At 42.3% G+C, this 26,249-nt stretch overlaps 1 protein-coding gene and 1 non-coding gene across 2 annotated transcripts in view; one reads left to right on the forward strand and one right to left on the reverse strand.

Annotated features, from left to right (window-relative positions):
- MBTPS1 (membrane bound transcription factor peptidase, site 1) overlaps window positions 1-26,249 on the reverse strand; it is a 62,975-nt gene that overhangs the window by 13,987 nt on the left and 22,739 nt on the right. The window contains exons 9-14 of the mRNA XM_077133161.1: window positions 23,727-23,829; window positions 21,762-21,913; window positions 19,053-19,214; window positions 4,573-4,717; window positions 1,588-1,776; window positions 856-1,028 (exon numbers count right to left, since the gene is read on the reverse strand). Coding sequence (XP_076989276.1) covers window positions 856-1,028; window positions 1,588-1,776; window positions 4,573-4,717; window positions 19,053-19,214; window positions 21,762-21,913; window positions 23,727-23,829 — 924 coding nt within the window. The remainder of the gene's footprint in view (window positions 1-855; window positions 1,029-1,587; window positions 1,777-4,572; window positions 4,718-19,052; window positions 19,215-21,761; window positions 21,914-23,726; window positions 23,830-26,249) is intronic.
- TRNAR-UCU (transfer RNA arginine (anticodon UCU)) lies at window positions 3,066-3,137 on the forward strand. Its single transcript has one exon. It is a non-coding gene; the product is annotated as a tRNA-Arg (tRNA).

Here is a 26,249-nt window from a genome sequence, read left to right on the forward strand (position 1 = left end):
TCAAGGCCCATCTAGCTGCAGGGTCAACTGCTGGGACCCCTTCTGACTCTGAAGTGACAGAGCCAGATCACCAGCAGAGAAAGCCCCAGAGATCTGCTCTGCTAGCACAGATTCTGCCCTAGTTTCTCTGGACTAGGCATACAAAAGTCGATAATAATAGAAAACCATGTGCATGGCACATGCATGCAGAAAATAAAAGAAGAAACTGCCAAAGAAATGTCTTCTGAAGTGCACTAAAGCGTAACTGTAGTAAGTTGCACGCAGATAAACTCCTAGTAACCATCTGCAGCTGCCAAGCCAGCTCGGCCGGCAGCCAAACAGCCATGATGCTGGAGCACAGGCAAACCACAGGCGGGTATGAAGGACACATGAGAAGTGAGGCCACACGAAACAGTCTGAAGACGTTTGCAGAGGCAGCCACCGGAGAGTTTGACAGCAATCATGACTAATGCATGTCTTAGGAAGGTTACTGTGGCCACCACCTGGAGGATGGCACGTAGTAAGAAGGGCAGCGGTGACGCCCGTTAGGGGCAGGGATGTCAGGCACTGTAGGATTAGCGTTATATTCTGGAAGCAGAACTGATGGGATTTACAGATTGGGTCAATGTAGGAAGTAAGGAGAAGAGAGCAATCAAAGATGCCTTCAAGTTTTTGAATTTCTAACTGTGATAAGTTTCAAAGGAGAACTGTGGGGGCCCTCAGGGCATCACAAGGGACCCGCCAAGTCCAGGGGGCTGGGCAGTCGGGGCGCCATCAGATGCTGGGCTGAGTGGACTCCCCAAACAGGAACACAGTACCGGGTCCTGCTAAGGAGGGCTGGGCAGGAGAGAGCATCTGGGTTTGACAGCAGCTTACCAATCCAGAGGGTCATTTTTCATTCTTAAATTATCCCTGGGGAAATAGCCAGGTGGATAGCGGAGGTTGTGGTACTGATCCCAGAGAACTCGCTTGCTGCGAGGAGGAGTAGGAATGATCTTCACCTTGACTGGGAGTTTTACTGTTGAAGTCTGCTCTGCACCATTTTTTGACTGGAATAGAAAAGATAAAAGATACTTGAAGTGTCTTCTTTGCCCAAAGAAGTCTCCAGGTTTTCTGGTTTAAAAAGCCATTTTCATTTATCAATTTAATCTAAATATTCTGAACACAACAATTTTCAACAGTAATAACGGCATTTAGGGACTTGCATGTATCACGGTTAATGCCATCAGACTCTTATACTGAGAGTTAAAAAAATGGAAGGCATTTGATTCCTAAAAGCTACCAGAACTATGCTGGATTAACCCTACAGTCTCTTTTAGAAAACAGGCACATCTGGTACCACCATTTTGAGCTTGAAATATGGCACAAAAATAGGCAGATCTGCCGTTGCTCAGCAACAGAGTAAGCAGCACCAGCTCCCTCTTCCCGAGCTGGCTTTTATGCGTGGGTGCCCGAGAGACCCAGGGGCCACCACTCCTGGCCTCCAGGCCTCAACACATCAGCCAGCTGGACTTGACACCCCGAGACCAGGCACTAGGCCTGTCCTTCTCTACATGGCAGCTGCCATTAAAGGCTACGAAACACAGGCCACTGCTGGCCTGTACTCACTTCCATCTCAGCTGGGGAGGACACGGTGAGCATGACGTGCCCCTGGGCAATGCCTTCCCACGAAGCTGCTTTCTTGGTGACAGAAATGGAAATGGCCAGGTAGCCAGACCAAGGCCACAGCACGGAGGAGTAGGAGAAGGCCACCTCAAGGTTGTCTCCGTTCTGCGGCAGATAGGGCTGCCACTCGGGCTGCGGGGAGAAAACATGCAGGGCTGAAGGCATAGGCTCAGGGAGAGGATGTTTGGAAATGATATATTATCTCAGTTCCTAAATTACCTGTTGGTTTCTGAGAAATTTTTCATCAAATAAGGCAAAATAAAATTTATATCCATCTAATGACCAACCCATTACCAAGACAGTCTATGGAATAGCTGGAATATCAACCACTAGAAAAGTCTGAAAACAAATTTTTCTGACCCCCTCCAATTTGAGGGAACCCTTATTTTCCCAATTTAAATTTAAAAAAAAAAGGATTTCTAGTTTGACGAGATCTTTTTATCTGATTTAAGGACTTATAAAAATGAAAAGCAGATCTGAGGTTGGAGCTCTATGAGCTGTATGCATAAAGAATCACATAAACATGTGGAATAAAGGAATAAAATATAAGGATGCAAACTGCCCACAATCAAATTCTAAAAGTAGTAATTGGGTTGGGAGAGGCTTGGGAGAAGCCCAGAGCAGGCACTGGCTCAGCTGGAGAGGTGAATGCGCTCTCAGGATCTCCTAGGCTTAGAGAAGGTAGAGAGGGAAGCGCAAAAAGAAACTTAAATAAGCACTTAGAATAAACCTACCTTTCCAACTAACCTAAACCACTCACTTCCCTCATAAGCCAGACATCAAGAATCACTGCTCAAGTAAGGCAGACAAAACAATATCTAACAAAGAAGTAAAGGGAAGGGGTTTTCAATAAATGCTCCTCTGACCACAGGCTAGCATTTAAGAAAAAAGTTAACTTTTCTCTATATCTTATAGCACACACCACAATGCCACACACAAAAAAGAATTGAATATTTAACCAACAGATAAAGGAAAATAGAGAATAGAATTAAGATCTCATATATCTGAAGGAATAAGTTTCTAATCTTCGCAACAATAGAAGAAATCACAAAAGATAATTTCAACTATATGAAGATGTAAAACTTCTACACATCCAAAAAAAAAAAAACTGTGAAGACCACCACAGTAACTAACATTTAAGAAAATGGAAAACACTAGCACGGGTGAGTTCTTTGCAGAAAACATAACAAATGGTTAATTTATCTATGATATGAAGACCTGGTACAGATTTGATAGGGAAAAACCCCAATTCTGGTAAAAAAGGAGGCCAAGGAAATGAAAAGACTATTCACACCAGAAGAAATACAATTAGTAAACAACTTAGAAAGACGTCTATACCTCATAAATAATCAAAGAAATGCAATAATAAGGTACCCATGTTACCCCTTCTAAATTTAATATTAAAAATGTACATCCAAGGTGCATGGGTAGCTCAGTGGTTAGAATGCCTACCTTCTATGCAGGAGACCCAGGTTCGATTCCTGGACCATGCACCCATAAAAAAAAGAAAAAGTACATCCAGAAATAGTCCAAAAGTCCATCAACTGAAGAATGGGCAAAGAAAATCTGGTATCTCCATATAATGGATTATTAGTCATGAAAAGTAATGCAGTATAATACATGCTATAACACAGACGAGCCTTGGAAACATGCTACGTGAAAGAAGCCAGAAACGAAAAGCTGCATGTTATATGATTCCCTTTATACGAAAGGTCTAGCGAAGACAAAAACATCCATACAGAAATTAATTAGGGATTTCCAAGGGGAAGGAGGCAACTGGAATGGGGAGGGGGGGCACTGACTGCTAATGGGGGTGGGTTTTCTTTTTTGGGGTGATGAAAATGTCCCAGAATTAGACAGTGGTGATGGTTGCACAACTTTTTGAAAATACCAAACCCACCAAACTGTACACTTTTAATATGTGAGTTTTATGGCATGTCAATAAGATCTCGAGTTTTAAAATCTCACAGAATACAAGAAAAGGCTGCAGTGCCCAACGCAGGCACAAGGGTGATGTCCTCACCCTGCACGGCGCCAGCACCAGTCTGGCCTGGGGAGACTCTCCTGCAAAGCCGGAGGACAGGATGTGTCAAGAGTCATAACAATGCTCACATCTTCTGACTCAGGATTCCAATCCAGGGACTTTATGTTAAGGAAATAACTCAGAAACAAAGAAACCACACCTGCCAATATACTCAGTGTGGAACACAGTCAGATTTCAACCAAAATGTTGAAAAATCACCTAAGTGTTCAAGCCAAATGATTTAATATTGAGCAACCATGAAAAAGTATATTCACACTGTGGATACTGGCTACAGATAGAAATGTTTACAATAGGACAACTGAAAAAAAATGACTGCATATCTCTGCCTACTGCCCAAAGATAACTAAAACTTAGTATTTCAGATAAGGCCTGAAAAAGAACATTTTAAAAACAGTGGATACATGAGTGAGCTGGGGCAGGAAGTGATACTTCTGTCGTCCCCCCCCACACCCCCGGTTTTCTGCAGTGATAGTGTTAACCCCATAAATATGAAGGAAAAAATGATCAAAACGAAATTTACAAGAAAGTTTATATCTTCCAAACACCAAGGCCCATTCAAGTTCATAACAAATAAAGTACTTACAAGTGGGCCTTTAATTATAGGTAGCTAATAGTAAAGCTGAAGGCTCAAATGTAATTACTTAATTCAGGAGCAAAACTCCAGATGCCAAAGGAAGAAGAGTAAAAAAACTGATTTATTTATATCCATTATTCTGAAAAGAATGAGACTAAAACAAATCCCTGCTCCCGTTAACCCCAGTGTCCTTGGCAAGTGAAAAGACTCTTTCTTTTTGTAACTTTAGAAGTAACTAAGGCACAAAGAAGCCTGGGACCATGTCCGAGACCCCCCCAAAGTCAGAGACCAAGGCGAAAAGGAGCTTCACCTTATCTACAATTCTTCCTGTGACTCCCATGCCGTTGAGGACCGTGACATTAACAATGGTCGGCATCCCTCCATAGTAGATGGGCTGGGAGCAGTAGGGCCACATGTAGGGACACTCAGTCAGATCTATGTAGCTGGGGCTCAAACTGAAACAGAGAATAGAACGTTAGAGCAGACGGGATTAGAAAACGACAACAAACGTGAGCGTGCAGGGGAGAGTTCACACAGCAGCCTAACCTTTAGACGGACCTGCCTGCAGAGGTCCCTTGCGGACATCAGGGAGCTGGGCTTTGGAATGCACTCGGCTGAGGGGCCCCTGTGCCGGTCTACCTACACTGATCATACAACCAATGACACATGGGGGACACCTCTCTCCTTCTGGGTCTGAAGCTTTGGCAGTTGTAGCTGGCAGAGAAGAGGTACACGGCCAGCCTCCAGTAAAAAACGTGGCCTGAGTCTCAAGTAAGCCTCTCTGAGCAGAAACACTGCACACATGTGGGCACATGTGGGTGCAGTTCAAGGCTGGGGAGAGGAGCTTGTCTGTGTGAGTTCCCAACAAGGGGGAGAGAGCAGAGGAAGTCTGACCCTACATGTCTCCTGACTTTGCCTGCAGTGTCTCTTCTCCTTCTGACCTAGCAGGGTATGCTGGATATGCTGCTTGTACAACCAGCTGATCCCCACGAGACCTTTGACAGAAGTACGAACCTGGGAGTGGTGTTGGGACCCAGCAAAAGTGACAACAGAAGTAGTGACATGGGGGCTCCCACAATTTTGTTTCCCCTTATGTCGAACTGAGTATGTGCTGGATTAGCATCAGCCCTGGGGCTCCTCGGTACAAACACATTCACGAGAGAAGTGCTTTAGCCTGGACCTGGCCCAAAGATGACCTAGCTAATAAACTGCAAAAGGCACACCTGAGCCTGCCGCTGAAGCTACACCTTTCTCAGAGCTGTGCCACTCTCCACAGTTGTTTAATCACATTAAGGACTACCAGCCTACTTTACAACATTAACTACTGGAAGAGTATTTCATGTTAATTCACTTTAAGATCTACCAAAGCCAACTGGGTTATTTTATAAATATAAATCAAACAGAAGATCCTGAGGAATACTGTGACTTTCATGGACAGTTATAATCAACACGGACTAGACACAGTGATTTAGAAGAGGCAATACCTAGTTTCCAAAACTGTAAATGGACTGGCCATGTGGTTATTCGTATTGGCAAAGGTACCTGCTCTACCTGAAAGTGTCTGTAAACTCTTCTGGTACCTGTGCACTACAGTTTCATTCAACTAATAAAGTTCAAATAAGAAACTACTGTTACCAAACAGAATTCACCACCACATTAAGAAAATATTATACCGTGACCAAGTGAGATATAGTTCAGGAATGTAAGGATGGTTCAGTATTAGGAAATGCACTGATATCACAATCCATATTAATAGGTCTAATGTGATTATCTCCATAGATGCTGAAAAGGCCCTTTATAAAATTCAATGCACATTCCTAACGAAAAACACTCAAGAAAGTAGCAATTGATGGATAATCTTTTACTATTATGAAACAGAGATGTTTTAGTTCTAAGCCCAGCATTTTACCTAATCGGGAACCACAAGAGGCTTTGCTGCTGTGAAACAATATAAAGATGCCCACAACTACTATTTAACATCAGCTAGTGCAAGTGGATACAAGAAATAAAAGCATAAGAACCAGTAAAGAAGGAGCAAAACCACTTCTATCTCTATAGGATATGTTAATATACCTGTTAAACTCCAGAGAATCAATAATAAAATAGACTCAAATAATGATTTGAGTAAGTCAGCAGGACATATAACATACAGTAGAGCTGGGGAAGGATAGAGGGATCAAGAGGGGGCTGCTAAGGTGTATGGGGTTCTCCTTTTTGGAGTAATAAAAATGTTCTAAAATTGTGATGATAAATGCACAACTCTGCAATTATTCCTAAAGCCACTGATTGTACACCTTAGATAGATTATTCAGTATATGAATATATCTCAATAAAACTGCTAAAAATAAAACTAAATAAAAGTAAAAAAAACAGCAAAAAATAATAACAGAAATCAACCTGTATATATGTTATTAGAATAAATATTAAACAAAAATAGAACCAAGTTAACAAATTTAAGCCACTGAAACTCTAATCAAGAGCAAGTTACAGAGGGATCCAAGATGGCGTCTTAGTAAGGTACATGCGTCTTAGTTCCTCCAACTTCAAATCAACTAATAGGTGAACAGAAACAGTACAGAACAGCTCCCGGGGCTACAGCAGGGAATGGACACACAGCGTAACCCAGTCTGGGCTGGTTAGTCTGACTGCGAAACTCGGCTGCGGTGAGTGAGATCCCCGAGTGGTGGGCAATTTCCCGAGCAGCCGCAGCTGCGGCGGTCCGAGCTAATCCCTCCCTCCTTCCCGGGCTGGCTGAGGGACGCAGAGAGACAAGCTTCCCAGCCAAGGCGGCCGGCGCCACACTTTTGCGGGCGGCTTCGAGTCTCGGCTTCGAGTCCGCGACTACGAGTCTCGGATCAGAGGCCTATCCAAAGTCTGGGCTGGCAAGTCTGACTGAGAGACTTGGCTGCGGCGAGACCCCCGAGCGGCCGCAGTTGCGGCGGTCCGAGCTAATCCCTCCCTCCTTCCCGGGCTGGCTGAGAGTCTCGGAGAGACAAGCTTCCCAGCCAAGGCGGCTGGCGCCACACTTTTGCGGGCGGCTTTGAGTCTCGGCTTCGAGTCCGCAGCTACGAGTCTCGGATCAGAGGGCTATCCAAAGTCTGGGCTGGCAAGTCTGACTGCGACCCTTGGCTGCGGCGAGACCCCCGAGCAGCGCGTGATTTGCCGAGCAGCCGCAGCTGCGGCGGTCCGAGCTAATCCCTCCCTCCTTCCCGGGCAGGCTGAGAGTATCGGAGAAGCAAGTTTTCCAAGCCGAGGCAGGCGGCGCCCTTCTTTTGCGGGTGGCTTCGAGTCTCGGCTTTGAGTCCGCGGCTACGAATCTCAGATCAGAGGGCTAGCCAAAGTCTGGGCTGGCTAGACTGACTGCGAGACTCGGCTGCGGTGAGACCCCCGAGCGGCGCGTGATTTCCCGATCAGCGGCAGCTGCGGTGGTCCGAGCTACTCCCTCCCTCCTTTCCGGGCCGGCTGAGAGTATTGGAGAAGCAAGTTTCCCAAGCCGAGGCAGGCGGCACCCCTCTTTTGCGGGCGGCTTCGAGTCTCTGCTTCGAGTCCGCGGATACGAGTCTCGGATAGGAGGGCTATCCAAGCCGCGGTAGCCCGCCCCCACGGGAGGCTTCCTGGTCCGGTGGGGAATCCCCCAGGCCCGCTGCGGCCCGCAACCAGCCACAGGGTCCCCTCAAGCCGCGGCAGCTGATGCCCCCACCACGCGCGGCCCCTGAACCAACGGAGAGAATTGGATCCGAAATCCCCAGGCCACGGAGATCGGTGACTGGGGGAGACCCATTCCAAACACTTGAGACAAACGTGTGCCACGTGCGCCACGTACTGGGCAAGATAAGAAAAACAGATCCCAGAGATTTCACAGAAAAATCTTACAACCTTGCTGGGTCCAACACCAAGAGAAATCTGAATAAATGCCCAGATGCCAGCAGCAGAAGATAACTGTCCACGCTCAAAAGATTGAGAATATGGCTCAGTCAAAGGAACAAACCAATAGCTCAAATGAGACACAAGAGCTGAGACAACTAATGCTGAATATACGAACAGAAATGGAAAACCTCTTCAAAAATGAAATCGATAAATTGAGGGAGGACATGAAGAGGACATGGGCTGAACATAAAGAAGAAATAGAAAAACTGAAAAAACAAATCGCAGAACTTATGGAAGTGAAGGATAAAGTAGCAAACATAGAAAAAATAATGGATAGCTACAATGATAGATTTAAAGAGACAGAAGATAGAATTAGTGATTTGGAGGATGGAACATCTGAATTCCAAAAAGAAACAGAAACTATAGGGAAAAGAATGGAAAAATTTGAACAGGGTATCAGGGAACTCAAGGACAATATGAACCGCACAAATATACGTGTTGTGGGTGTCCCAGAAGGAGAAGAGAAGGGAAAAGGAGGAGAAAAACTAATGGAAGAAATTATCACTGAAAATTTCCCAACTCTTATGAAAGACCTAAAATTACAGATCCAAGAAGTGCAGCGCACCCCAAAGAGATTAGACCCAAATAGGCGTTCTCCAAGACACTTACTAGTTAGAATGTCAGAGGTCAAAGAGAAAGAGAAGATCTTGAAAGCAGCAAGAGAAAAACAATCCATTACATACAAGGGAAACCCAATAAGACTATGTGTAGATTTCTCAGCAGAAACCATGGAAGCTAGAAGACAGTGGGATGATATATTTAAAATACTAAAAGAGAAAAACTGCCAACCAAGACTCCTATATCCAGCAAAATTATCCTTCAAAAATGAGGGAGAAATTAAAACATTCTCAGACAAAAAGTCACTGAAAGAATTTGTGACCAAGAGACCAGCTCTGCAAGAAATACTAAAGGGAGCACTAGAGTCAGATACAAAAAGACAGAAGAGAAAGATATGGAAAAGAGTGTAGAAAGAAGGAAAATCAGATATGATATATATAATACAAAAGGCAAAATGATAGAGGAAAGTATTATCCAAACAGTAATAACACTAAATGTCAATGGACTGAATTCCCCAATCAAAAGACATAGATTGGCAGAATGGATTAAAAAACAGGATCCTTCTATATGCTGTCTACAGGAAACACATCTTAGACCCAAAGATAAACATAGGTTGAAAGTGAAAGGTTGGGAAAAGATATTTCATGCAAATAACAACCAGAAAAGAGCAGGAGTGGCTACACTAATATCCAACAAATTAGACTTCAAATGTAAAACAGTTAAAAGAGACAAAGAAGGACACTATATACTAATAAAAGGAACAATTAAACAAGAAGACATAACAATCATAAATATTTACGCACCGAATCAGAATGCCCCAAAATACGTGAGGAATATACTGCAAACACTGAAAAGGGAAATAGACTCATATACCATAATAGTTGGAGACTTCAACTCACCACTCTCATCAATGGACAGAACATCTAGACAGAGGATCAACAAAGAAATAGAGAATCTGAATATTACTATAAATGAACTAGACTTAATAGACATTTATAGGACATTACATCCCACAACAGCAGGATACACCTTTTTCTCAAGTGCTCATGGATCATTCTCAAAGATAGACCATATGCTGGGTCACAAAGCAAGTCTTAACAAATTTAAAAAGATTGAAATCTTACACAACACTTTCTCGGACCATAAAGGAATGATGTTGGAAATCAATAATAGGCAGAGTGCCAGAAAATTCACAAATATGTGGAGGCTCAACAACACACTCCTAAACAACGACTGGGTCAAAGAAGAAATTGCTAGAGAAATTAGCAAATACCTCGAGGCGAATGAAAATGAAAACACAACATATCAAAACTTATGGGACGCAGCAAAGGCAGTGCTAAGAGGGAAATTTATTGCTCTAAATGCCTATATCAGAAAAGAAGAAAAGGCAAAAATTCAGGAATTAACTATCCATTTGGAAGAACTGGAGAAAGAACAGCAAGCTAACCCCAAAGCAAGCAAAAGGAAAGAAATAACAAAGATTAGAGCACAAATAAATGAAATTGAAAACATGAAAACAATAGAGAAAATCAATAAGGCCAGAAGTTGGTTCTATGAGAAAATCAATAAGATTGATGGGCCCTTAGCAAGATTGACAAAAAGAAGAAGAGAGAGGATGCAAATAAATAAGATCAGAAATGGAAGAGGAGACATAACTACTGACCTCACAGAAATAAAGGAGGTAATAACAGGATACTATGAACAACTTTACGCTAATAAATACAACAATTTAGAGGAAATGGACGGGTTCCTGGAAAGACATGAACAACCAACTTTGACTCAAGAAGACATAGATGACCTCAACAAACCAATCACAAGTAAAGAAATTGAATCAGTCATTCAAAAGCTTCCTAAAAAGAAAAGTCCAGGACCAGACGGCTTCACATGTGAATTCTATCACACATTCCAGAAAGAATTAGTACCAACTCTCCTCAAACTCTTCAAAAAAATCGAAGTGGAGGGAAAACTACCTAATTCATTCTATGACGCCAACATTACCCTCATACCAAAACCAGGCAAAGATATTACAAGAAAAGAAAACTACAGGCCGATCTCTCTAATGAATATAGATGCAAAAATCCTCAATAAAATTCTAGCAAATCGTATCCAACAACACATTAAAAGAATTATTCATCATGACCAAGTAGGATTCATCCCAGGTATGCAAGGATGGTTCAACATAAGAAAATCAATTAATGTAATACACCATATCAACAAATCAAAGCAGAAAAATCACATGATCATCTCAATTGATGCAGAGAAGGCATTTGACAAGATTCAACATCCTTTCCTGTTGAAAACACTTCAAAGGATAGGAATACAAGGGAACTTCCTTAAAATGATAGAGGGAATATATGAAAAACCCACAGCTAATATCATCCTTAATGGGGAAAAATTGAAAACGTTCCCCCTAAGATCAGGAACAAGACAAGGATGTCCACTATCACCACTATTATTCAACATTGTGTTGGAGGTTCTAGCCAGAGCAATTAGACAAGAAAAAGAAATACAAGGCATCAAAATTGGAAAGGAAGAAGTAAAACTATCACTGTTTGCAGATGATATGATAATATACGTTGAAAACCCGGAAAAATCCACAACAAAACTACTAGAGCTAATAAATGAGTACAGCAAAGTAGCAGGTTACAAGATCAACATTCAAAAATCTGTAGCATTTCTATACACTAGCAATGAACAAGCTGAGGGGGAAATCAAGAAACGAATCCCATTTACAATTGCAACTAAAAGAATAAAATACCTAGGAATAAATTTAACTAAAGAGACAAAAAACCTATATAAAGAAAACTACAAAAAACTGCTAAAAGAAATCACAGAAGACCTAAACAGATGGAAGGGCATACCGTGTTCATGGATTGGAAGACTAAATATAGTTAAGATGTCAATCCTACCTAAATTGATTTACAGATTCAATGCAATACCAATCAAAATCCCAACAACGTATTTTTCAGAAATAGAAAAACCAATAAGCAAATTTATCTGGAAGGGCAGGGTGCCCTGAATTGCTAAAAACATCTTGAGGAAAAAAAACGAAGCTGGAGGTCTCGCGCTGCCTGACTTTAAGGCATATTATGAAGCCACAGTGGTCAAAACAGCATGGTATTGGCATAAAGATAGATTTATCGACCAATGGAATCGAATAGAGTGCTCAGGTATAGACCCTCTCATCTATGGACATTTGATCTTTGATAAGGCAGTCAAGCCAACTCACCTGGGACAGAACAGTCTCTTCAATAAATGGTGCCTACAGAACTGGATATCCATATGCAAAAGAATGAAAGAAGACCCATATCTCACACCCTACACAAAAGTTAACTCAAAATGGATCAAAGATCTAAACATTAGGTCTAAGACCATAGAACAGTTAGAGGAAAATGTAGGGAGATATCTTATGAATCTTACAATTGGAGGCGGTTTTATGGACCTTACACCTAAAGCAAGAGCACTGAAGAAGGAAATAAATAAATGGGAACTCCTCAAAATTAAACACTTTTGTGCATCAAAGAACTTCATCAAGAAAGTAGAAAGACAGCCTACACAATGGGAATCAATATTTGGAAACGACATATCAGATAAAGGTCTAGTATCCAGAATTTATAATGAGATTGTTCAACTCAACAACAAAAAGATAGCCAACCCAATTACAAAATGGGAAAAAGACTTGAATAGACACCTCTCAGAGGAAATACAAATGGCCAAAAGACACATGAAGAGATGCTCAATGTCCCTGGCCATTAGAGAAATGCAAATCAAAACCACAATGAGATATCATCTCACACCCACCAGAATGGCCATTATCAACAAAACAGAAAATGACAAGTGCTGGAGAGGATGCGGTGAAAGAGGCACACTTATCCACTGTTGGTGGGAATGCCAAATGGTGCAACCACTGTGGAAAGCAGTTTGGCGGTTCCTCAGAAAGCTGAATATAGAATTGCCATACGACCCAGCAATACCATTGCTGGGAATCTACTCAAAGGAATTAAGGGCAAAAACTCAAACAGACATTTGCACACCAATGTTTATAGCAGCGTTATTTACAATTGCAAAGAGATGGAAACAGCCAAAATGTCCATCAACAGACGAGTGGCTAAACAAACTGTGGTATATACATACGATGGAATATTATGCAGCTTTAAGGCAGGATAAACTTATGAAGCATGTAATAACATGGATGGACCTAGAGAACATTATGCTGAGTGAGTCTAGCCAAAAACTAAAAGACAAATACTGTATGGTCCCAATGATGTGAATCGACACTCGAGAATAAACTTGGAATATGTCATTGGTAACAGAGTTCAGCAGGAGTTAGAAACAGGGTAAGATAATGGGTAATTGGAGCTGATGGAATACAGACTGTGCAATAGGACTAGATACAAAAACTCAAAAATGGACAGCACAATAATACCTAATTGTAAAGTAATCATGTTAAAATACTGAACGAAGCTGCATCCGAGCGATAGGTTCTTGTTTTGTTTTGTTTTGTTTGTTTTGTTCTTATTATTATTACTTTTATTTTTTTTTCTCTATATTAACATTCTATATTTTTTTCTGTTATACTGCTAGTTCTTCTAAACCGATGCAAATGTACTAAGAAACGATGATCATGCATCTATGTGATGATGTTAAGAATTACTGATTGCATATGTAGAATGGTTATGATGTCTAAAAAAAAAAAAAAAAAAAAATGGTCAGCACAATACTGCCTAACTGTAATGTAATTATGTTGGAACGCTGAATGAAGTTGCATCTGATCTATAGTTTTTTTTTGTTTTTTTTTCTTTCTCATATATTTTTGTACTTTTTATTTTTATTTGTGTTTTCTCTGTGTTATCACTTTATTTCTTTTTCTGTTGTCGTGCTATTTCTTTCTCTAAATCGATGCATATGTACTGAGAAATGATGACCATACACCTATGTGATGATATTAAGAATTACTGATTGCATATGTAGAATGGATTGATTTCTAATGTGGTGCTAGTTAATTTTTTTTAATTAATAAAAAAAAAAGAGCAAGTTACATATCTACTAGATACTGCAGCCTTATGATTTTAGCACACAATCTACCTTTGATTTATTTTATTTGTAAAACAAATGTCTACTGAGGGCCCTTTATGACCCAGGACCTGTTTAAAGTAAGGTAACAACAGTTAACAAAACAGACAAAATTGCAAAAAATTACATATTATACAATCTATTTATAAGAAACCTTCAAGAAAGATAAATTTATAGAGACAGTAAACAGATACAGTGATTGTTTGGGGTTGGTAGGAGCCAAAGTTGACTGTAAAGGAGCAGAAGGAATCTTATTTGGGAGACGGATATGTGCTAACCATGGACTGTACTGATAAGCATTGAGCTCTGTAAATTTACTAAAATTCATTGAACTGCACACTAAAATGGGTGGCTTCTATGGTAGGCAAATTATACCTCAGTAAAGTGTTTAGAAAAATAACAATAAAAACAGACGAAAAGAAAAAAAAAAGAACTCAATCAACTAGTAAAGAAAACCCCGTTTACAAGAGAAACAAGAAGATGAAATACTTGAAAGACACTTAACAAGAAACTTGTAAATCTATAGTTAGAAAACCACAAAACCCTCCTAACAAGACACAAAAGTATACTTGGGCAAATGGAAAGATCCCCTGTTCTTGAATAGAGTGATTCAACATTATAAAGTTATTGGTTCTCCCTGTGTTCGTTTAAAATTTAATGCAATCCTGATAAAAATACCCACAAGCTTTTTTAAGGAATTATATAAGTAGATATTAAAGTTCACATGAAAAACATTCAAGAATAGCCAGGAAACTGGAGGGAAGTGCCTGAAAATGTAGAACTGTGTTCCAGTAGCCATGTTTCTTGAAGATGATTGTACAATGATACGTACAGCTTTCACAACGTGAATGTGCGATTGTGAAACCTTTGTTTGTCTGATGCTCCTTTTATCTACCTTATCAACAGACGAGTAAAACATATGGAATAAAGATGAATAATAGGGGGAACAAATGTTAAAATAAATTAAGATTGAAATGCTGGTGATTGGTGAGGGGGAGGGGTGGGGGGTATGGTATGTATGAATGTTTTTCTGGGTTTTTTTTATGTCTTTTACTGAATAGATGCAAATGTTCCAAGAAATGATCATGATGATGAATACGCAACTATGTGATGATATTGTGAATTATTGATTATACATGTAGAACGGAATGATCAAAAATTACGAATGTTTGCGTTTGGTGTTTTTTGGTATTTAAAAAAATTTTTTTTTAATTAATAAAAAAAAAGAATAGCCAGGAAAACCACTGGAAAAGAAAAAAGTTACAAAGGGGAGGTAGCCCTATAAGATATTACAACATGTTGTGCAAGTCACTGTATGAAAACAGTGTGGTACTGGTACAAGGACAAATAGACCTGTGGAATGGATTAGAAAGTCCAGAGACAGACGCAGATACACAGGACAACTTAGTGTAAGATAAAGACAGCATCTCAAACAAATGGGGCGAAGATGGATTTTTAAATAAATAGTGCTGGAACAACTTGGTCGCCATTTGGAAAATAAAATAAGATCCATAATTCATACCTTACTCAAAGTCAACTTCAAATGGATTAGGAATCTCAGCATAAATAAAAGACAGCAGACAAGTACTAGAAGAAAACATAAGTGAATCTCTCCTTAACTTAAGTGCACAGAAAGGCTTTCCATGACTCATAACCCAGAGGCAACAACAACATGAAGATTGACAAGTTTGACTATATTTAAAAATCTTTTTCCATGGTAAAAAAACCACCTTAAACCTTTAAGTTTGCTTTAAATAAAGTAAAAAGACAACCAAAAAATTGGGAGAAAATATCGGCAACGAATGTCCCAGGACAAAGGGCTAATATCTCCAGTACATAAAATACTCTTTAAAAATGAGAAAAAGACATAGACAATTCAAAAAGAAAAATATAAAAATGACCCTTAAGCAGAGAAAAAGTGTTCACATGGATTTATAATGAGAGATCCTCAGTAGATACTGAGATACCATTTCTCACCTATGAGACTGGCAAAGAGTACAGGAATGACAGCACATCGCGCTGGCAGGGCCGTGGGGATACAGGCGCTCACCTACAATGGTAGGGAATGCAAACGGGGGCTGCGCTTCTGGACGGGAATTTGGCAATACCGAGTAAAACTACCTACGTACTCTGTCCCAGCAATCTGATTCTAGGAATCTACTCTGGCTACACCTCCAGCAAAACTAAAACACAGAGGCACAAGGACATCTGCTGCAGGAGTTTATAACTGCAAGATACTGGAAACCACTTCAGAGCCCTCAGAGTGGAGAGTGGGTGAATCAATACAGCCCCTCAACATGGTGCAGCCGTGATGGAGGAGAGGAAGGTCCCAGTGAACTGGCAGGCAGTGGGCCCCAGGATATTGTTAAGGGAAAAAAGCAAAATGCAAAAGAACATAGCAATGCTGGTCTTCATGTAAGAAGGGGACATAGGAAATGGGACCTAAGAAAACACATAGGTTATCTGCTCATATTGGTGCAAAAAGAAATACAAGAAAAATAAACCAACAACCAATGCGGCTATTGCTTTCAGGGGGTGGGTGGGAACAGGGAGGGGGGACGAGGGAATGGGAACGGGGTAAGCAGGAGGAGGGGGAGTGACACTTCTCTGCATAGACCCTTTTGTGTAGTTCTGACAGTTAAACTTGGCCATGATGTGGAGGGAATCCAATAACGAACACAAACACTAAAAGTTAGCCCAACTGCACTACAAATGAATGAAAAACCCACACCAATGGGGGTGAGGGAGAAAAGAATAAATCTGAATAACTTTGGAAAACAGTATGATTGCATTCTATAAAGCAAAAGATAAAAACAACTGTACAAAAATATTTTACTCAGATTAGTAAATTTGTTTCTCATAGGGGATGGGTTGGCAGTTTCAAAACTATGTGTACAGTAGGACCTAGCAGACTGAACAAGCAGGTGAATATATTATGGATAGAGAGGCAGGTTTCTCACTGTTGGAGGAAGGATTTACAAATAAGGGAGAAGGCTGGAATGAACCCCATGGTGTCAGATGGAATCAAGAGGTATCACACGAACTCATGGTTTTAACATATGTACATACAGAAGGACAGATACAGAAGTAGGCACAGATGTGTATCTGTGTATGTGCACATATACACACATTCCCTAGCTTTGTCTGCTGACAGGGACTAGAAACATCTATGAGCACAAGTCTGAACACACCGAGAGTCCAGATATTGGCTTTACTGGGTACCTTCTCCCAATAAAGGAACCAGGACTACTTGGAGAAAGAACTGATACCAAGGCTGTGGCAGGGAAATACAAATGAAGTCTCCTGAGGTGCCAGAAAGTAAGAAAGTGCTCAAAAGTATGGAAACTTGTCAGAAAGACACAAAAGCCAGCTTACAAGGAACTCCAATGGCCAGATCTGGGACAACCTGAACAAGAAAATGTAAAAATGTTATTTATGCATAGATTATAACCCACAGAATAAAATAAAAACCTGTGTTGTTACATGAATATAAATCAAAGAATAAATAAGTGAATGGGAGAGAACAGACAACTGTTCCTTACAGAATTCCAATTAACAAGCGCAGAAGGAATCATGGGAAAAGAAAATGACCAACAGCAAACTCCTCGGTCACAGCCTCCGAGGTAGGAACCCCGGGCGGAGGCTAACATTAGTGAGGGAGAGTACATTAAGGAGCGGGGTATCAGCATCAGCCCCAAGAGCCCCCAGGGGAATTCATCCCCAAGGGAAGAGTGGTAACACCAGGCACCTCTGGTCATCGGCCGTCTGGACCGCCACCACGACCACCACATTTGTGACAGGATCAGGCTCCCCTGGGCTGCTCCCAGCCATGACGGGGCACGGTGGGGACAGGAAGGCAGCTCACTCCTGAAGTCCACGGTCTACTGCCCAGTGGCTGCAGCTAGAGCCCTCCCCATCGGCTGAGCCTTCTCCTGAACCGTGCTGTGGTCTGAGCCCTTCCTATGAAGCCCTCCTCCCCATCTCTTTCCCCGAGGTCAGACCTGCCTGCGGTCCTAAGAGTCCCTTCCCTTTATCCTTCACAGGTATTCATTCCTCTGCCCAAATAAACCTCTTGCGTGTCGATCCCATTTTGGCACTTGATTCTTAGAAATTCTGAACTGACATACTACCTTAACCAAATGATCAAACAAACATCACCAGTAATAAGACAATAAAAAAACTGAGAAACTGTGGCAGATAGAAAAAGACTAAGGAGACATGGCGATTAAATGCACTGTGGGATCCTGGACAAGATCCCAGATCAGGTAAAGGACATTAGTGAGACAATGGGGAAAATCTGAAAAAGGTGAGTTCTTGCCTGCCATGCCAGAGACGCAGGTTCGATTCCCGGTGTCTGCCCATGTAAAAAAAAAAAAACAAAATCTGAAACACGTCTGTAGATCCCTCAATAGTATTTTATCAATATAACTTCCATGCTTGGATACCTGTAGCAGGCTTACATGAGACGGCAGCATCAGGGATAGCTGCGTGAAGGATTATGGGTTCTCAGGTATGACTTGGGTAACTTTATTCTAAGTGTAATATTTCAGAACAATAAGGAAAAAAAAAATCTTGCCCAAAATATGTCCTCAAACTAGCCATCAGAAAACATCACCTAAACCCAAACTGAGGGACAATCTACAAAGTGACCGTCCAGGACTCTGTTCAAAGCTGTCAGAGTCACGGATGGCACGACAGGACAGCTGAACCGTTCCTGACCGGAGGACACCACGACGATAAAGCACCGCGCACAGTGGGGATCGGGTCCCGGGCTGCACAGGGCGCCGAGAGGGAGGACGGGCAGAACGTGAGGGTCTATGGGGTAGCTGCGGTGCGACGCCGACACTGGGGTCCTGGCTGACAGCCGTGCTGTGCCCATCCAGGTGGGGGGCACTAAGGCAGCCTGGGTGGAAGGTCAATGAAAGTTCATTACACTATTTCTGCAAAGTTTCTGGAAATCTAAAATTATTGCCAAGAAAAAGTTCTAAAAAGTAAAAACAGAAAAAAGGAGTTCATGATTTTGTAATCACTTATGTTGAAAAGGAAAGGACATGGGGACAAGCCCGGCCAGCCAGGACTTCCACGAGGCCTCAGGATGGCCCTGAGGGCTGTGTGCAGAGCGAGGGCTGTGTCTGACTGAGGCCGGTGCTTTGTGCAGAGGGCACCCCTCCCCCACCTCCCATCGGGTCCGTTAGAAAGGGAGGGGCCGGTGTGGCAGCGAAGCATACAGACCTTGCCTGTGGCTTGTAGCTGTTGAGGATCTGGTAGGCCCTCAGGAGGTCAAGCTTGCCGTGGCCCTGCTCAAACATGTTGACGCCGGGGAGCCTGCGGGCGGACGCGATCAGGGCCTGCTTCATACTGGCCGGGTTCACCAGTTCACGCTTCTGGACCGTGCTGGGGGAAAAACACATATTTGCTCATTTTTCCTCAGTAAAAGAATAAAGATCAGACCATCCCTAACCTGCAAGCTGCAGAAACGTGACCTTCAAACTTGTCCGACGTTAACAGGGGCGACTGTGGGAATGGATGCAAGGAGATGGAACATGCACTCACTCCCATTCCTGCCTCACGGCTGACCACCTAGGAAACTTCTACATGGTTTCTGTGAACAATGACTTAAGGGACTAGTGTCTGTTTATTCTAAATTTAAGTTACAGTTAACATGCATTTTTCTAAAAACTCAACTAAACAATTATACAGGCTGCAGGAGGCAAGAACATTTACGATCACCAGGTTGCCAGGGAGGGAAAGCCTGCTGAGGATGGGAAGAAGACAATCTGGGGTGGAGGCTGGCTGGGAGAAGCAAAGCCAAACAGATGGATTCCAGAGACAGAACTCAATATAGGACAGGCCAGAGGCCCAGGGGAGAAAGTAGAGCCCACAGCTCAATGGTGCCTTTTTTGTTTCCAGATCCTACGGCTGTGTGAACGCAGCTCACTAGAACAGTGCAGACCCGAGGCCATGTTAGAGCTTCGCCACCCAGAGGCGTTTGGACAAATGCCAACACCTAGCTCTACTTGATTAGGAACTTAGGGAGACTCAGCACCAACCGCTTAGGAACCCTAGTGCTGAGACATCACTTTTGTATATCTGGGTGTTAGAAATATGAGCAAATTTTAATCCCTAAATGATAGGTATAAAATCCTGTAGGCAAAGAAGGGAAAATTTATTCTCCCAACTTCCTAAATATTTTTCTATGACATGACTGGACTGGGTATTTAGGCAGGTTTTCTAACAGGTCTAGATGGGCGATCTAACAAGAAAAGTAAGATAAGATCAACTGGGATTGAGTCCAAATGCAGAATAAAAGAATAGCTAAAAGCTTGGCTACAGGTCAACAATCTTTCTCCCTTTCTGCCTATAAGGCAAAATCAAAGATTAGGCTCTACTTTCTTACAGAGGGCTGTAAGGTCGGGCGCTGAAGAAGTGCTCTCGTGGTGGAGCATCTATTATGAGCTATTTGTCAAGCCACGGAAATGTCTTTGAACTAATACAGTGCCATTTTATCTAGTGCAGAGAAATGAGGAGTACTACAGGCTTTCTCTACACTGAAAATATCTGTACTTAGAGACGCCTATTGGAGTGAAAAATATAACCTTGTCTCCCCCACTCACCTGACAGAGATGTGAAGGGCTCAATAGTGAATCCTGAAAGCTCATTATCTGCTAACAATCACAGCAAATGGGAGGCCTGAACAAATATTTTCTGTTTTCGTAATTAACAAGAGAAAGAGAACCCTAGCTATCTTCTCTCCAGCAGGCCAACAGAAAAGCAACAGTGAACCAGGTTAAGTGCACACTCTGCTGTCCTTCTCTTGTTTTTTCACTTCATGTAACATGAGGGTGAGGAAAACAATGTGGAAGAGAAAGACAACTTCCCAACAAGCATGTGTTTATTCTCCAGGGATTACTCCAGTCAATTTCAACCACTCTCAAGAATTTGGCTTTATCTAAAAGGGAAGGATGGGGAAGGGTGGAAAGAGCCACATATCTACCTTTATCAAGGATGACTCATAAGCAAAGAAATCTCTGGCATTAAAACCTAATATTATTATAAATGCATTTGCTCCTAAAGAGAATTTTAAATATAAAAACATTTAATAACACTTACCTGTTTCCAATTTAATCCTGAAATTAAAACTGGAATATAAAAACTTCCAAATATAAAAAAAAAATAGTTTTGCATGTTACTGCTACACAAAAGGCCAACTTAAGTTTCACAGAGACAGAAGAAAATAAAATTTACTTGGGGGGAAAATATGTTAACAAAATAAAAAGCTAGTTTGAAAGACACCTTTTTAAAACTTTTTGAATATGACAACACGGCCCACCAAGCCAAACGTCCGAGCGAGTGTGTTTCGCTCTCATTCTCCAGTCCGTGAGAGTGTGCAGGCTGCTGCTTTCGTTCTCTGCAGAACTAAGGGCTGAGCACTAAGCTCTATCGAGGAGAACAAAAAAATTACATGGAGAAAACTGTCTTTCAAAAGGAGTGGGGACTGACTAGTTTGACATCTCCTTGGATACAGAGTAAATTTAAAAAGGTGGATTCCCAAGAAAATGTCTTGTTTTTGTTCCCTGTCTGATGAAGACGCTTGTCTGGCTATACCAAGCACAATTCTATCACATAAACAGTATACTAAAACAAACAAGAAACACATCAAACAAAATAAAAACAGCAATAGGCATCTTATCCCGAGTTGTGCTTTATGGCTGAAGGGTCACAAAGTACGTGCACATCTATTTCATCTGATGCCCACAGCAATCCTCTATAAGTGAAGGGCTACCTCTTCTGAGCAGATGAGGAGAGAGTCAGAGCAAGACTCCCTTACGTGCTCCAACACACATGCCTAGCTGGTGGCAGTAGTAGGGCTCTTTATACCTGGCCTCTGGCACCGGTCACCTGTCCCGACGTCAGAGTCTGTCTCTGCTCAGTGACACTCACCTTACCAGCAAGGTGACAGCACCCGCCACCACTGGAGAAGCAACGCTGGTCCCGGAGAGGGCCCGGCACCCGCCCTTCACACCGGAACCCCTCACTCCAGCCCCATAGGTGACAATGTCAGGTTTCACACGGCCATAACCTCCTGGCAGCTCCTGTGGAGAGAAGGAGCCGATTTCTCTCCCATTACACACACTGGGATGCAGCTACGGATATAGTTACAGGTGATAAAACCAGACCATAACCATGGATCATTTAAATAGAGCATAATCTTATAAAGGTACTGATTATAGCAAGAATTCTATTTTCTGTGTCTGATGATAACTTAGAAATTAAAATTATTTTTGGTATGTTTTTCTAATAACCAGTATATGAGCAAGATCACAAGGCCATTAAAAAGCTAATATATTTATTTTGCAAACATGTAAGCCCAGAAATGGGACTCATCACTAAGGCCAGAAACTGGAAACTGATTTAATTCTAGGTAAATTTAAAATTAGAGTTATGTTAAAAGATTTAAAAAATTAATATCAAAATTTAGAAAAGAAACATGTTTCTGATGGACAAGGAAAGAAGTGTACACCATAAATGGATATTTTAAACTGTCATAAAAGAAGAAACTGGAAACTATGTATTAGAAGAGTAAAGATAACCATACAAAGAACCTGGGATAAGATTTTAATTGAGTATTTTCTGAAGCTTCCTGGAAATTGGGGCCAAAGAAGAATTACAATGCACTCTACTATTCTGTCAGATAAAAACACACCAATTTGAAGGAAAAGTATCTCTCCTTGTCATCAAATATATAAAGACTGGGATCCACACTTGTGGGACTCAGAGTAAATATATCTTCAACTGCTGCCCTGCGGATGATTCAGGAACATTTCTCAAAAGGTCATTAGAAAACAAGCCTTAGCTAAAGGCCAAGGGCATGGCACTCCTTCATAATTCAGCGAAGGCATTTACACAGGGAGCTAGGCATTGTTTCCTGGTATTTGACAGTACAAAGAAAACGCTCAGGGAGCACAGATGGATACCCAGCACACCCCTGGGGCTCACGTTCTCAGGGAAGGGCCCGTCAGACCGTGGTGTCAATTCAGAGAGGCGGCAGGAGGAGGGGCTCTGGTGGGGCTGACATCTGCTTAGGCCCAGACGAGGCCCCAGGAGACGGGAGGCAGCCCTGCTATCACAGGGCCAGCGGAAGGCCACTCGGCAAGTGGGCTCCAGGTGCAGACAAGCCCAGAACCTTTCCTGGGACTCACAGGAGACCTCAGAGCCCAGCCCATGTGAGTGTGAACACGAGAGATGAGCTCCTCCTGGAGAGTGCTGGGCTGGGCTACCCCTCGGTCCCCTCAAGTGTCAACACTTGCCTGCAGGGAGCACCTAATATTGAACCAAACTATTCTGATCGGAAAGGAGGATGAATTCACTATACAATCAAACTCCAAGTAGCTGAATTAACCTGTTGGAGTTAAGATTTTGTCCATCTAAATATAATAATTTCTGTTTCAGCAGAGTTCACATTAAGCTATTCTCACTGGCTTCCTCTAATTTTTAAGGCCAATACTGTTCAGCCTTATGACATGGGAACAGCAAAATCTTCTCACTAGCAGAGAGGATTGTTTACCTTTCTACTAATTACAATAAGCAGGCAGGAATTCAATATATCTAAACCATCCATTACTCAGAAGTAAGTTAAAAAGGAGAACTGGGCAAGCTCTTGCTTTCGCATCTGGCCTTGTGGCTGGCTCTGGACCACTTGTAAGGAAATGGCAAATGTAGAGGGCCCAGTATTCCTGCCTTGTGGCTGGAGAAGCACGGCAGCCCTGGCCAGCCAATCTGTGAATCTAAAGGCTGGTCAACCTTCCACGCTGCTTTTCTATGTGTGCACCCATAAAAACACCTCGAAAAAAACCTCTGAAAGAAATAATGCCATTCAGCAGAATAGATTAATATAGAAAAGCTTACCCAGGTTGTCATTCCCCTCGAAGAAAAGCGGGCGATGTTATCTTCAAAGTCAATGCCTCCTACTCCAATCACATCCATTTGATCAGCAGGGTTATTCAGAGTGCTAAATGGAGGCACAGAAAAACAGAAGAAGAGAAAAGAAATCATGCAAAATAAACAACTCAAACAGGGACAAATACCCCCAAAGAAACCTAAGACTTTCATAGGTCCCTTCTGTGACAAGACTTTTAGAGCTTTGGTGGACTGACTGCTGTTTCTAGAAACACTTCCCCACAGTGTCCTGTGAAAATGACATGTTCCCAGCCACTTTTGTTCTGTGCTCACCTGACTGTCCTGAACCTGTAACACCCCTTCTCTCCCTCCCTTCTCTGTAGCTTACCACCCTTAGGCCCAGCTCAAGACTCGCTCCTTCCCTCACTGTTCCAGCCTTCAAGTCTCTCCCTGTTCTCGGAACTCCATGAAACTAAGCCCTCACAATCCATCACCTAATCATACATTCTCATGATATCCTGCCGAGTGTTTCAGGTGTATTCCTTGTGCCTCCCCTCCTCTGGGAAGGCACCACATTCACCATCTGCATCTGCCACGGTCAGGAGGGCAGAGAGGAGGTGACTAGGGCTGGGCCTCGAATAGGGACATGAGAAATGGGAGAAGTGGCCGATGGGAGTTTTTGCAGCGTGTTTCTCCGAGGAACTGTGAGAATGGCTACCTTCATTCTGTAATCTTGATATCTTTATTGAAAAGACAAGGAATGGCAAATAAAAAACATGGCAAACCAGAAGGTATTCTCTTCAATACCTTAAACGCACTGAATTTGCAAAAAAAAAAATAGTAATGACAAAACTGTTTAAACTATAAAAGGTAAGTCGAGATGAAGCTGAACTACTTAAACGTATGCAATAATCAGTTATGAAACAGCATTTTCAATCTGCATTTCTGAACCTTACCTACGATGGCTTTGCTACCCAAGAATGAACCCTATGAACCCTCTGACAAATTAACAATCACACGTGATTAGAAGTGGCTCAACAGATGTTACTGGCAAGTCATCTAGTACTTATTTTTTCAACCAACTATTTCAAATCACACTGGGTCAAGAATGGCCACCAACATGCTACCAAGTTATCATTCATGGGCACTCACAATTATTTCTGTTTGGCTGATACTAAAATTTTATAAATTGATTTCCATTAATTCATGGTGCAGAAGTTAGTAGAGACGTCACTGAGAGAACTTCCCACTGAAGCTGACAAGAAAAATACCAACTTCCAAGCTAATATTAAAGGAATTTATGGAAAAAAATACTTCTTATATATACAGTTTAATACTCTTTCATCAAAAGTAATAAATGTACTACATCACTACTATGGATCAATAATGGGGGAGATAAGAGATATGGGAGGATTTGAGTTTTCTTTTTTATTTGTATTTCTTTTTGGAATAATGAAAATGTTCTAAAATTGATCACAGGGTTGTATGCACAACTAGGTGTTGACACTTAGTATACAACTGTGACTGCACACTTCAGATAGTGTGTATGGTGTCTAAATACATCTCAATAAAAATGCATTAAAAAAACTGCCTTCCCATCCTCCCTCTACCTTTCAATCCCTGTAATTTTCAGTGTGTTTTGAACCCATAAAAATAAGTGAAACCATAAAGATGGACAGGCCACAAAAGAGAACAACTGCAATGGGTACTGAGAAGGAGATGCTGCAGGTGAGCCCCTCTGGTACCAAGAACCTACTCAGAGTGTCACAGGTGCAGGACCCAGAGAGACGAGGCATCACGGGCCCCAGGGGTGATGGGCGTGCTGCTGCAGAACTGCTGTCATGGCTGAATCATGACCCCAAAAGATACGTTCGAGTCCTAGCCACCAGGACCTCAGAACGTGGCCTTATTTGGAAATGGGGTGACTGCAGGTGGAATTAGTTACGATGAGGTCACACTAGAGTGGGGGGAGCAGGGTGTCCTTAATCCAATATGATTACTGTCCTTTTAAAAAAGAGGAAAAAGAGACACAGAGACAGAGATGTGCCGGGGAGAAGGCCACGAGAAGACCAGCAGAGACTGGAGAGATGCACCCACGAGCTAAGCAACACCAAGATGGCCAGTAGCAGCCAGAAGCTGGAAGAGGTGAAGACAGAGCCTTCCTGGAGTCACTGGAGAGAGCAGGGCACTGCCAATACCTGGATTGGGGGCTTGTGACCCCCAAAGCTGTGAGAGAAGACATTCCTGTTGTTTAAAGCCATCCAGTTTGTGGACCCCCAGACAGTAAGACAGGTGCTGCCACTGTGGGGAGTGACTAAGCTCTCTGAACACGTTACCACTGACTGTAGTGCTGGGGGCAGCAGTGCCAATGCCCTGGCAGTAAAAGGGTCACCACGACCAGCCGGCTGTGATGATCGCGTGCCCTCTGCCACCACTGCCGGAGACGGAGCTGGCTCCACAGGCACAGTGGACAACTCAGAGGCAGGCCTCCCTCCTGAGGGCTTTGTCCGCTGCACTAACAACAATTTGACT

Source organism: Tamandua tetradactyla, chromosome 16, assembly GCF_023851605.1.
Source record: "Tamandua tetradactyla isolate mTamTet1 chromosome 16, mTamTet1.pri, whole genome shotgun sequence".
Taxonomy (NCBI): Eukaryota; Metazoa; Chordata; class Mammalia; order Pilosa; family Myrmecophagidae; genus Tamandua; species Tamandua tetradactyla.